The sequence below is a fragment of the Mustela putorius genome, unplaced genomic scaffold, assembly GCF_011764305.1.
Source record: "Mustela putorius furo isolate JIRA1106 unplaced genomic scaffold, ASM1176430v1.1 tig00000129_pilon_pilon_pilon, whole genome shotgun sequence".
Taxonomy (NCBI): Eukaryota; Metazoa; Chordata; class Mammalia; order Carnivora; family Mustelidae; genus Mustela; species Mustela putorius.
The window spans coordinates 36762980-36776159 of NW_025421290.1; the positions used below are offsets into that span (position 1 = coordinate 36762980).

The 13180-nt window shown below is 46.9% G+C and overlaps 2 protein-coding genes across 11 annotated transcripts in view; one reads left to right on the forward strand and one right to left on the reverse strand.

Moving 5' to 3' along the window:
• LRRC74A (leucine rich repeat containing 74A) overlaps window positions 1–4247 on the reverse strand; it is a 33668-nt gene extending 29421 nt beyond the window's left edge. For 5 of the 9 annotated variants that reach the window (XM_045071964.1, XM_013058282.2, XM_045071968.1 and 2 more), the window contains exons 1-2: window positions 3240–3618; window positions 1572–1700 (exon numbers count right to left, since the gene is read on the reverse strand). In XM_045071964.1, coding sequence (XP_044927899.1) covers window positions 1572–1700; window positions 3240–3276 — 166 coding nt within the window. In that variant the 5' untranslated portion in view covers window positions 3277–3618. The other 4 variants (XM_045071979.1, XM_045071973.1, XM_045071992.1 and 1 more) reach the window with 4 other exon arrangements.
• The window catches only part of ANGEL1 (angel homolog 1), a 39383-nt gene continuing 30019 nt past the window's right edge, over window positions 3817–13180 (forward strand). Inside the window, exon 1 of one of the 2 annotated variants that reach the window (XM_004739191.3) lies at window positions 3817–3906. The gene's annotated coding sequence lies outside the window, so the exon portion shown is untranslated. Of the gene's footprint in view, window positions 3907–4162; window positions 4242–13180 lie in introns of those variants that run through there. The other variant, XM_004739190.3, reaches the window with a different exon arrangement.

Here is a 13180-nt window from a genome sequence, read left to right on the forward strand (position 1 = left end):
TGTAGTCACTAGGGTGGGGTTTCATCTGATTTTTAATTTTTTTATTATTTATTTATTTTAAAAAAGATTTTATTTATTTATTTGACAGACAGAGATCACAAGTAGGCAGAGAGACAGGCAGAGAGAGAGGAGGAAGCAGGCACCCTGCTGAGCAGAGAGCCCGATGTGGGGCTCGATCCCAGGGCCCTGGGATCATGACCTGAACCGGAGGCAGAGGCTTTAACCCACTGAGCCACCCAGGAACCCTCATCTGATTTTTAAAAAAGATTTTATTTATTTATTTGAGAGGCAGAGCAAGAGAGAGCATGAACTAGGGGAGCAGCCAAGGGAGAGGGAGAAGCAGACACCCCGCTGAATGGGGGGCCCAATTCAGGGCTCGATCCCAGGACCCCGAGATCATGACCTGAGCCGGAGGCAGACGCTGAACCAACTGAGCCAGTCAGGCACCAACTACCACTGTATTTCGGAGGCAGCTTGCAACAGTGTTCTCTCTTGTGGGGAGTTGGGGGAGGGGGAGGAATGGGGTGAAAGCAGGAAAATGGGAGAAAACATCCAGTTTCTATCTGCCACCCCTCCAACCAGGTAAAGCTCCACATTGAAAACATCAGTATATTAGCATGGAAAATGTTAATCAGTACGTCTTGACATGGAAAGAAGTCAGAAAAAGAACAACAAGACATGGGGTGGGGTTGGGCTCAGGAAGGAGGCGTGCATGGAGGGGAAGCTGTGTGTTGACCGTGGGTTGGGAGGTTTACGGACTTGTTGACCCAGAGGCCAGAGCACAGGAGAGGAAGGCCACTGGGCTAGCCTCAGGCTGGAAATCCCAGGCTTGCCCATCAGTGGGATGGGCGCGGAGCTCACCTTGTTTTACAGGGGTTCTGGGCACTTTCCTGCTTGGGGAAACAGAGAGGGAGAGGGTAAAGGCATTGTTTGCGGTAACAGAGTCCTTGCTGCAGCTCAGAGAGCTCCCTCCTTCCCCGTCCGCCCCCCATCCTAGGCACACTCGCTCTGTCCAGGGTGAACTCTCAAGTAGGAGAATGGAGACCTTGAATGAGTAGAGAGGAAAGCCACCAGGAGGCAAGGTGGACCCCAGACACTCCGCGGCCCCCCACAACACAGAGCAGGAAAGCAGATCAGCAGGGTGGGGCAGACAGGGGATCTGTGAATGGCAGCAGCTCTCCGTGGCCTTGGGCAGCTCACACAATCTCCGTAAGCCTCAGTTTCCTCCTCTTTAAAAGGCGGGTAATAAGACTACTCCTGGGACGCTAGCCAAGATGACAGAAGATGCCCCATGCGGAAACCTTGAGAAAGCCAGAAATCCCCATTCGTGTTTGGGTTTGGCTTCCAACAAGCTGATGTGACCGCTCTGCTCCCCGGGGAGGCCACGAGCTCAGGGCAGCTACAGCTGCGGCACCCGGCCAGCTTCGAGGAGGACCCCAGGCTGCTGCCCCGGGGTTCCTTGTGCTGGACGGCCCGGTGGCCAGAGCCATGGCCCACCCTGGGGAGCAGAGCCTCCAGCTCCTGCGGAAGGGGTCGCGCCACCACCCCGCGCCCCCAGGGCCCACTCTCACCTTCGATCTCCAGGTCTGTTTCTGAGCTCTCCCGGGCGGCCTTGTCTTTATCCACGCCCACGGACGCCTCGGCCTCACAGTAAAGGGTTTCATCGCTGTTCTGTGGCGCTGGCTCTGTTTCGGGTTCATCTGGAAGAAAAACTCATCTCCGGATGCTGGCAATGAAAGCTGTGGGCCTTTCCCGTGGAGCCCGGCCTGCGCTCCCTTGCTCTGCCAGCCGGTCCTGGCCACAGCCTCTGATGCCCCAGCCTCACCAGGCTCGCGGGGCCGAGGAACTGCAGTGTGCCTTCAGTCCCGCCAGGGGGCTCCGTTCCACGGGCCGCCCCTCCCGGACCCAGTACTGCCCCCTGATGGCCCGCAGGGTCTTGTGTTGAACACCCGCCCCGCTCCAGCCCGGTTCCCTGCTTTGGGCCCGTCTTGGAGACTGGCTCCTTGCTCATTCTTTTCCTTCTCTTTGCGTTGGGTGGGGTTCAGGGTCTGCTTCACTCTTCCCGGGAGAGGATGTGTGCCGATGCTTAGGCTTCCTCATTGGCGGGCACAAGCCATGCTGAGGAAGGCCCGGGATGGGGCAGGGTAGGGCAGGCGACTTGGGTCAAATGTCAAATGAGGGGGTACAGGAACAGTCCCAAGGAGAAAGAAGGATGACTTGATTCCTAAAAACTTGACCTAGCTTCTCTCTCTTCCAATCCAACATTTTAGGACCATGAAGAAGGACGGACTTGCAAAATCTTGCTGGGGTTGAAATTAATTACGATGAGTATGTATCTATACCTTTTTGCTTTCTTCCCACCAGTCCCTACACTCGCTGGACATGGGTTTTCTGCCAGTGGACCACTGATCTGGGATCAGCATGGGTTCCTGAAAACCTCACACAAGGGTCCAGAGCTAGTCATTCCACCTCTGTGGGATGCACTGTTGGGGGAGCCATGCTCGGCCACCAGGAGCCCATCAGAACTTGGCCAATCTACTCTTTGGGTGGGCTGAGCATCTGTGGTGGTGGTCCCAAGTTTTAACCCCCTACGTTCTAAGATAGTGGGTTCCTAATGAGTCCATGCAGGTCTGTGTTTTCTTAGTCCTTATCCATAAACCCAAGCTCCAGTGTTTATTTCCAAGAGGGTAAGACAAGGTCTACATGATAAGGGGTGGACAGAGCCATAGCCCAGCAGCTGGAAGACATACAGTGGCTTAGCCACCAAACTCAGCCATCGAAAAGTGATGACTTTCTGAGTCTTAATATCCTCATTATTCCTACAATTTGAGAATTCCATCCAATGCGTAGAATGCTCGTAGATGTTTAACTGGCTCTCAAGGCGGGGCAGGGGTGAGGAATCCTGATTTGTAGTATGAGCCAATTTGGGTGGTGTAAATATTCCCAACATGGCTGATTATCTCCACTACAGATCATATTTGTATTCTACTCATTCTTTCACAAAATGAAAAAGAAAATCAGCCAGAGCTAGGACAAGCCAATTCCAGCAGATCACTACATCCAACTCTCTCACTCCCTGTTTGAGAAGCCCCTGAAGCCATGTCACTGTGACACTCCATCCCGCTTCTAGAGGAGAGGTCCCCATGAGGAGGGGTGGGGGGGGGTCCATGTGATCCCTGGGTATTACACTGAGACAGCCCAGAAGGGCCCGAGAGGTGAGAGGTAGGATGCCTGTTCACCTTGTGTCTCAGGCTCAAGAGGCTCATCATTGTCCATGGTTCCAGGGCCCTCCTGGTGACTGCTGTCAGCTTCTCGCCACCTCTCTGCTGCTCCCCTAAGAAGCACACCCGTCCATTCACTTCTGTCTCAAAGTCTGTGCACCCTGCCCCTCACACGGCTAAATCCCAGGGGGGCCTGGAGTTATCTTTCCATCCCGGCAAGCCCTGGGGACAGTGGGCTGTGGTGGAAACAGGACAGGCATGGAATGGACCCCAACTCTGTCTGGGAGAAGTCGCTGCTTCCCCGGAACATCAGGGAACGTGGTACAGCCCGATTCCTGGGAGCCCCGTCGAAAGGATGCCCATCCGCCTGTGACTTTGTGACTCAGGAGCCGCTTTCATCTCACCTCTTCAACATTCCATGACCTCATGCAGTCATTGTGATCCACACGGGTGGACCCGGCAACAGCAGCCGGCCTCCCACCCTCTTGGTGGCTCTGGCAGGCCCTCTTTTCTCATATGTCCCCGGGGGCCGAGCCCAGGCTTGGCTGTGAGTGTGCTGGTGCTGTGGGCGGGCCTCTCCGTGGTGGTGCATTTCCCTCCAGGGCAGGAGCAAGCCCAAGACCCTTAGTCAGGTGACTGTGAAGAGCGGCCACCATGTTCTTCTCTCAAGGTGGCTGTGCTTCAGGTACGAAATATTACAATGATGGGTGAAGTCCGTTTTCTTCCACCCAGTTCTCTTTCCTTTTTTCTTTCCCCCTCGGGAGAGTGTCCTCAGCCTTGGAGCAGAAGATCAAAAGCAAAGCCCGGGAAACACATGTTCTATCGCCACAATTTGTTGCAGCCAAAGCACTGTGTAATCCAAATTACCGGGCTGCCTAACTTGAAAACACTCAACCATTACTCACATGCGGGGCTGTTTTCACATGCCTTGGAGTTGAAGGTCACTTGCAGTTTACTCTCAAGAGAATCTGGAGGCGTGTTTGTTCCTTCTTGATAAGCTTTCAGCACATCAGCGGTCAGGTCAGTGACTGGAGGGCTGGGGGATTTTGGCAATGCCTCTTTGCCACTCGGAAGAATGACGACAATCTAGGAATTTGTTTAGAGAAGCCGTAGTTAGAATCTTGGACCAAAAGAAACATGTATATCTGAGATGTTACTCATTCCTTTCAGGGATTCATTCTGTAAGATTTATGGAGTGTCTGTTATGTACGAGACACTGAGGTAGGCAACCACTGTGGGGAGGGGGTATAGACATCATTACGTACTGGACCTTTCAGGGCAAGTATCATACAAGACAGAAATTGACACAGCTACCCCTAGGGTATAAAGGTCATACGCAAACATTTTTGGCAGCGCTGCCATTCATAAGACAAATCTGGGTCACCCTAAATCAGCATGGCAACACCATTCTTCCGTGGTCCAATATCATGTGTTTCCTTGAAAGAAACACCAAGCAGACCAGGGGGAGTGCTTGACTTCTAGGATGAATTGGTGAGCATGTGTCCTGGAGACTCCTTGGGCATCTGGTATACTCCCATGCTGGTGCAGAGGATACGGAAGTATCCTTAAAGGAGAAAAAAGGGGACTGGAAAGTATGTTGGTCCTGGTCTAGACTCTAGGTGCTCTATCTGGACAGTACCACGTGGTCTCACGCACAAAGAGAGACTTAGAAAATTTGGAGGACAACATCCTAAATAGCCACTGGGCAGAGGCACCAGGCAGTTACTGGAAATTGATTAGGGTCATGAGGGAGACTGAGTTCAAGGGAAGGTGAGGTTTCTTCAGGCTGGGGAGCGTTTGTGGGCTCTTGGCAAGTAGCGTCCTGGCCAGAGGCATTTCCAGGAATGCGGAATAAAGGAAGCAGCAGAGTCCCAGGTGAGTTTGGGGGGAGTATAGAGTGCAGGGAGTAGCAGGGAAAAGTGAGGCAACAGATACCAGAGCAATTTCAGGGATAGATTCAATGCAGTGGAAAGTCAATAGGAAGCCACTAAAGATTTTTGAACAGGAGTGTGTGATTTAATCAGAGCTTCTCTTTATGATGGTGGACAGCAATTATTTATTTGGGGGGAAAGAGTATTCTGGAGAAATAAAAATGTTCAAGAACCATAATTTTAAAAGTTTTCTTTCTTTTTAACATCATAAAATCTATCTGCAACTTCTTTTCATATGTTATTTTAAAAGTTTATTACTGAGGGGTATCCTTTTTATTTTTTTAAAGATTTTACTTATTTATTTGAGAGCAAGAGAGAGAGCATGAGTTGGGGGGTGGAGAGAGGAAGAAGCGGGCTCCTTGAGGGGCTCCATCCCAGGATCCTGAGATCATGACCTGAGTTGAAGGCAGACACTAAATGGACTGAGCCACCCAGGTGCCCCAGAGTATCCTTTTTTTTTTTTTTAAAGATTTTATTTATTTGTTTGACAGAGATCACAAGTAGGCAGAGAGGCAGGCAGAGAGAGAGGAGGAAGCAGGCACCCCGCTGAGCAGAGAGCCCGATGTGGGGCTCGATCCCAGGACCCTGGGATCACGACCTGAGCTGAAGGCAGAGGCTTTAACCTACTGAGCCGCCCCACAGAGTATCATTTTTTTAAATTAAAGTTTTAATTCTGAAATATTTAAGGGGCGCCTTGGCGGCTCAGTGGGTTAAACCTCTGCCTTCAGCTCAGGTCGTGATCCCAGGGTCCTGGGATTGAGCCCTGCATTGGGCTCTCTGCCCAGCAGGGAGCCTGCTCCCCCCCACCCCACCCCCCTCCCACCTACTTGTGATCTCTCTGTCAAATAAATAAATAAAATCTTTTAAAAAAAAGAGAGAGAAATATTTAAGACTGTAGGGAGTCACAAAATAATAAGGTTCCCGTATACTCTTTACGCAGCTTCCCCTTGTCTTTACATCCTGCATAGCAAAATTATCAAAAGTAAGAAATTAACATTGGTGCAATGTTATTAACTCCACTACAGATCACATTTGTGTTTTACCCATTCTTTCACTAATGCCTGTTCTTTGTCCTGGGATCCATTTCAGGACCCTACTTTGTGCTGTTACCATGTCTTTCTCTCTCTCTCCCAAAATATGACCTTTCTTCAGTCTCTGTCTTTTATGACCTTGACACTTCTAAAGAGTCCTGCTCAGAAGTTTTGTGGAATGTCCCTCAGTTTGGGTTTGTCTGGTGATTTCTCATGATTACCAGGAAAGGCACCAAAGCGGATATGCCCTTCTCAGCACATATCAGGGACACATGATGTCAATATGTATTACGTTGTTGTCTTGGTCAAGGTGGTATCTGCCAGATTTACCTACTATAAAGTTACTGTTTTCCCCTTTGTAATTATTACATATTTTGGAGATGTTTTATGCAAATATCCTGTTTCTGCTTAAACTTTTTGCCCAATACCTTTATTTATTTATTCTGCCCAATAATTATAGCATCCGTGATCTTACTGAGGTCTTGCCTCAGCCCTTATTACTGTCATGTTTCAATGGTGATTTTCTGTTTCCCACAGTCCTTCTATGTTTGCCGATTGGAATTCTTTTGTGGGAGAGAGTGGTCCCTCTCCCCTATTTGTTTGTTTATTCAGTTGTTTATCTTAACAGGGATCATGGAGGCTTATTTTATTCATACAGTGCTACCATTATTTTGCTATTCAAGTTCCGGCTTTGGTTATGGGAGCTCATTCAGGTTCACCGCTGTGCCCTATTGACGTGTGCCTCGCCTTTTATTTTTATTTGTTTGATCCCTTCCTTCCCTTTTGGCGCCACAGGCATCAAACACTTTCCCAAGGAGAGTGAAAGCCTAGGTCTGAGTGCTGGCATGCCCATCACTGTTGGGTTGGCACTGCTTCTAGTCCTTCCCGGTGGATAGAGCTAGGATATACACCTCTGTCTGTCTGCATATACACTAAGCCACACATAACACACATCTGTATTTATTTCCATACCCGTCTATCTGTATATATATTAAACAAAGCCATGAATACACCAATACCCCTGATTCCAATTCAGCACCACCACCTGTCTTTCCTCTTTTCATATTTGTTATTTCTTTCTCCTCAAGAAAACCTGCTCTCATTTTCTACAATGTATTTACTTCTTTGCTCATCTCTAGTATACATATAAAGTAATTCCACAATTGCTAAACCATAATAGGGGAAACAAATTTACCAACTAGAACACAATGTTTGTAATTATAGTGTGTGTGTGTGTGTGTGTGTGTGTCCCCTTATGTATCCAGTTAAAACACTTCCCCCCACTGCACCTCCCCCTCCTGTGCCACCGCCCTGGCAAATTATCTAGGTCCACTCTTCCTAGCCTCTTCAATGTGGTTATTTGATTCATTTGTTCACTGGTAACTGCCTGCATTTCACACACCCCCCATATCCTGGTTGATTTTATTTAATTTACATACAGCAACATTCACTTTGTACAGCACAGTTTTGTAGGTCTCGACAAATGCAGAGAGTCATGTATTTACTACCATGGTTCCACTCCAAACAGTTCCGTCACCTGAAAATTTCTCTCATGCTGTCCCTTTATGATTAACCCCTTCCCAACCTAAGCCAATGTTGGAAATCACTGTTCCATCCTTAGAGTTTCACGTTCTCCGGAGTCATATAAATGAAATAATACAAGATGTAGGTTTTTGGCGGGGGGTGGGGGGTGTCTGGCTCCTTTCACTTAGTAAAATGCATTTAAGATTTATCCATGTTATTGCCTGAAGCAGTAGTTTGTTCCTTCATATTTCAGAGTAATATTCTATTGTAGGATGTATCACACACTATCCACTTACCTGCTAGATCTTCATAGTTTCCCTTTCCGGTGATTATGCATAAAGCTGCTATAAACAATCAGGTTTATACAGTTTCTGTGTGAAAACAGAGATTTCTCTTGAGTAGATACTTGAAGTGGGATTGCTGCCTGTATGTAGCACGTACATGTTTTGCCTTGTGAGAAACCGCCATGTTGTCACCCAAATTGCAAAGGAGCTTTGCTAATTTGAATTCCCCCTAGGAATATACAGTAGCATCAGCTGTTCTACATTCTTGCCAACTCTTGATGTCGTGGTATTTCCTGGTGGTTTTAATCTGCATTTTCCTAGTGACTAGTAATGTTGAGCATCCTTTCATGTGCTTTTTGGTCATTCATATATCTTTCTTACTGTTCAGATGTTTTGCCTATTTTAAGCTGGATGGTTTATATTCTTACTGAGTTTTGAGAGTTCTTGATATATTCTGGGCAGAAACCCTTTGTCAGAAATGTGGTTTGCAAATATTTTCTCCCAGTCTATGGTTTAGCTTCTTATTCTTTTTTTTTTTAAGATTTTATTATTTATTCATTTATTTGACAAAGAGAAAGAGAGAGAGAGAGAGTGAGTGTACAAGCATGGGGAGCAGGAGAGGGAGAAGAAGGCTTCCTGCTGAGCAGGGGGCCAGTGTGGTGGGACTCAATCCCAGGACTCAGACACCATGACCTGAGCTAAAGGCAGATGCTTATCCAACTGAACCACCCAGGCGCTCCTAGCTTGTTAGTCTTAACAGTGTCTTTCAGAGTTTGCATTTCAATTTTTATAAAGTTGAATAATTTTGATAATTTTTCAAAATTCATAATTTTTTAAAATGTATTCATTTGAGACAGAGACACACACACACAGAGACAGCATGAGCAGGGGAGAGAGGCAGAGGGAGAGAAGCAGACTCCTTGCTGAGTCAGGAGCCCAATGAAACGCTCAATCCCAGGACCCGGAGATCATGACCTGAGCCAAAGGCAGATGCTTAAGCATCTGAGCCACCCAGGCGCCCCTCAAAATTCATAAATGAAAATTTTTCAAAATTGATCAAAATTACCATTTTTTTCTCTTACAGATCATGTTTTTGGTATCATATCTAAACGTTCTGCCTAATGCAAGGTCGTGTTGATTTTTTCCTATCCTAGAAGTTTTATGATTTTAGCTTTTACATTTAGGTCTACAATCCATTAAATTTTTTTTATTGTGGTAAAATATGCCAACAAAAAATTTATATTTTAACCCTTTTAAAATGTGCAAGTGTGTGGCATTAAGTACATTAACAATGTTGTATAACCGTCGCCACTGTCTGTTTACAGTGCTTTCTCTAGGATCTGTTTTGCATGAGGCATAAAAGGTACCTTCGTGAGGTATGGGTGGAGATTCGTTGTGCGTGTTGATGTTCGAACATTCCAGTATCATTTGGTGAAAATACTGTCCTTTCTCCAGTGAATTGCCTTTTTACCACTGTCAAAAGTCTGTTGACTCTATGTATCCTTCAGGGTTATTTGTAGGGCTGGCATTTCAGAAACCATATACCCAGCGTGTGATGTCCCACCTAATCAAAATGTTGTACTTTTAAACTACTAATTTGGGTGTTGAGCTGCTGTGGCGCTGGGAGGTAGGCATAAGGCACTTAAAAGTTGGAAGGTAAACTGACTCAAGAGTTAATCCACAACCAGGGACAAAAGAGACAGTCCCAGGGGAGGAAGGGAGGCACAGTTTTGATTTGAATGAGTCAAAGAGAATATCACCCTGGGCAAGGTATGGCCCAATACTAAGAGAATGAAAATTTCCTTTTTTATTGTCAGTCTCACTGCTATAACACTTCCACTAGTGGGGAACACAGCAGAGGGACCCATAACGATCCTATAAGGTACCATTTACACAACCGTTATAAGTGCAGACACTGTTCAATGGAATTGACATTTGAACCATCTATTATTATGCTATTATGAGATACTATGTTTGATTCCCATTTTACAGAGGAGGAAACTGAGCACAGACAGGCTAAGTAACTGGCCCCACATCACAGAGCTAGAAAGTGGCAGAGCTGGGACATAAATGAAGTCAGTCTGGTTGCAGAGCCCTTGCTGGTGCTTCAACATGACAAGGTTGTTCTCCATTCATGGCTCAGAAGGGTCTGGGCTCAGGAGGTAGGTTTCAGGAGTTGCCAAACTATAGTCTGAGGACAGAATCTGGTCCATTGCTTGCTTTGTAAGCAAAGTTTTCTTGAAATACAGTCATTATCAGTCATTTAGGTATTTCTGTGGTTGCTTTCATGCAGACACGTGGCAAAGTCAAGTTGCTACCAAGACCCATAGCCTGCAAAGCCAAAAATATTTCCTAACTGCTCCTTTAGGGAAAAGTTTGCATTGTATTTGGTCTTTTTTTTTTTTTAAGACTTTATTTATTTATTTGACAAACAGAGATCACAAGCAGGCAGAGCAGCAGGCAGAGAGAGAGAGAGGAGGAAGTAGGCTCCCTGCTGAGCAGAGAGCCTGATGCAGGACTCAATCCCAGGACTCTGGGATCATGACCTGAGCTGAAGGCAGTGGCTTTAACCCACTGAGCCACCCAGGTGCCCCGTGTATTTGGTCTTCTATTAGCATAAGAGATGAAGGTTCTAGGTCTCCAAGGACAGAATGGAGAGAAAAGAATCCAAGAAAATTGGCAGAAACCACTTTAGATGGCAAGGTTGAGGAAGTACAACCAAAGAAAGAAAGAGATGCCATTATTATCAAATGTAATCATATCTCATTTTTTGTGAGAGCTTTTTAAAATAAAATGATAGTTGTAAATCTAGTGGAATTTCAAATATGGGGGGTTTTTGAAAGAAAGTCACTTGCAGAATTATAAAGGAAGAAATGCCCCTTTGTGTGTTCACTTTTGCAAGTTTGGGTTTTATTATGCTCAGTTTCCTTATGAAACTGATGCTCTCCAGAAAGGACTTTTTATTCATTTATGTGTTTGTTCCTTCTATGTGTTGGATGCCCTAGGCTGGCTTAGGCAACGGGAACAGAGTGGCAAAGCTCATGAGTATACAGTTCACTGAGGGGTACTGACGAGTAAAGAGACAGTGACAGTGTTGGGCCCAGAGTGAGCAAGGGTGTGAGAGAAGCAAATAAGAGGAAGCTTCTGGTCCAGACTGGGGGACGTGGTGTGTTTGTGTGTGGGTAGGTGCTGGGGATTTGGGAATGCTTCCTTGAGGCAGAAATATCTAAGTTGAGACTTGAAGGTCCATTAGGCAGTAAGCAGTGAAGACAGAAGGAGGGGCAGACCCAGGGGAGGAGGAGAGGGATTTGGGGCTGGGAAGAAAATTTCCATAAAGTCCCTGCAGCCTGCTGGAGTGGGATCCTCACCTTGAGGGTGGCTGGGGGGGGGTGATAGAAGGGAAGGGCTGAAGGATGAGACAGGGAAGTGGGTGGGGCCAGCAACAGAGGGCCTTCTCTGCTATGCTAAGGAATTTGGCCTGCATTTTGAAGATGGGGGGGCACCTGGGTGGCTCAGTGGGTTAAACCTCTGCCTTCGGCTCAGGTCATGGTCTCAGGGTCCTGGGATCGAGTCCTGCATTGGGCTCTCTGCTCAGCAGGGAGCCTGCTTCCCCCTCTATCTCTGCCTGTCTCTCTGCCTACTTGTGATCTCTGTCTGTCAAATAAATAAATAGAATCTTAAAAAAAAAAATGAAGATGGTGGGGGTTTGCAGAGAGGTTTTAAGCGGCAGTGGGACTGGCCATGATTCACAGAGTAGAATACTGCTCTGTGCAGTGTGGAAAGCAGACTGAGGACAGGAGGAAGATCAACACCAGTTAGAAGTGGCTGCAGGAGGGCACCGAGGTGGTTCAGGGGGTTAAAGTCTCTGCCTTTGGCTTGGGTCATGATCTCAGGGTCCTGGGATTGAGCCCCACATTGGGCAGAGAGCCCTGCATCGGGCGCTCTGCTCGGCAGGGAGCCTGCTTCCCCCTTTCTCTCTGTCTGCCTTTCTGCCTACTTGTGAGCTCTGTCAAAAAAAAAAAAAAAAAAAAAGTGGCTGCGGTGAAGTAGACTCCCTGAATAAATCTAGAGAAGGCCAAATCCCTTGGACTTGGGACAGATAAGAGATGAAAGTCAAAGGGAGAAGAAAAAGCCAGAGGCCAGGGTAACTTGATAGTGATTGTGCCATTCAGAATGAAGAGGACAGAGGAGCGAAGGGGAGAGAGGGGCTGTCGTTTTTTTTGGAGGATGGTGGCAGAAGGTGCTGAATGCACCTTTGGGCATGTTGAGTCTTTGTCTCTGATGAGCCTTTGTCTCATCCATTGAAGAGGTCCATAGGCAAAAGGATTTATGAGTCTATGGCTCAGGAAAGGGGATAAAAACATAGATGTATGAGTTGTCAGTAGGGGGATGATATGTGAAGCAACTGGAGGGGTGAAATTTTCTCAAAGAGGGGCTTTAAAGTAAGAAGAGGAAAGAGACCAAGGATGAAATCTTAGGAACACCGTCATTGTCTACAGAGTTAGAAGGAAAACAAGAATATCACAGAAACCAAGGGAAGAGAATCTTACAAGAAAGGGGGGGTTACGCAAAATTATAGAACATTCAAGAAATAATAAAGCCTGGAGGATGCCCATTCCATCTGGCAACAAGGAAGGCACTGGGGATTTTGATGGGGAGTTTCAGTAGAGTGATAAGAGCAGAAGCTATATTTCAGTGGAATGAAGATGAATGAAAAGTAAGGAAGTATGGATATCAGGAGAAGACAAGTCAAAAAGCTTGGCTGTGAGGGAGATGTGGGGAGGTGGAAGGGTGGCTGGAGGGGGCCTTCGGCTGGGAGAGAGTTTCCTATAGGAGAGATCCGAAGCATGTTTAAATGCTGATGGGAAGGAGTCAGGAAAGAAAAGGAGAGGGGTGAGCAGAAGGAGCATAATCTCTGAGGAGGCAGGAAGAAGGGATCCCAAGCATAGTGGAGTAGTCAGCCACTGTGTTGGGAAGGAAGGAAGAAAGGTGGTTATGGATACCGGCCAGTGTACTGGGGTGGCAATAAGGAGTAGAGCGTTTTCACTTGGTGGTTCCATTTTTTTCTCTAAAGTTGACAGGGAGATGATCTCTAGAGAACAAGAAGGGAGATCATAGGGCAACAAGTTAGAAAAGAATGGTCATCAAGGAAATGGGAGAGAAAGCTGATTAAGAACAAAGGATTGCTG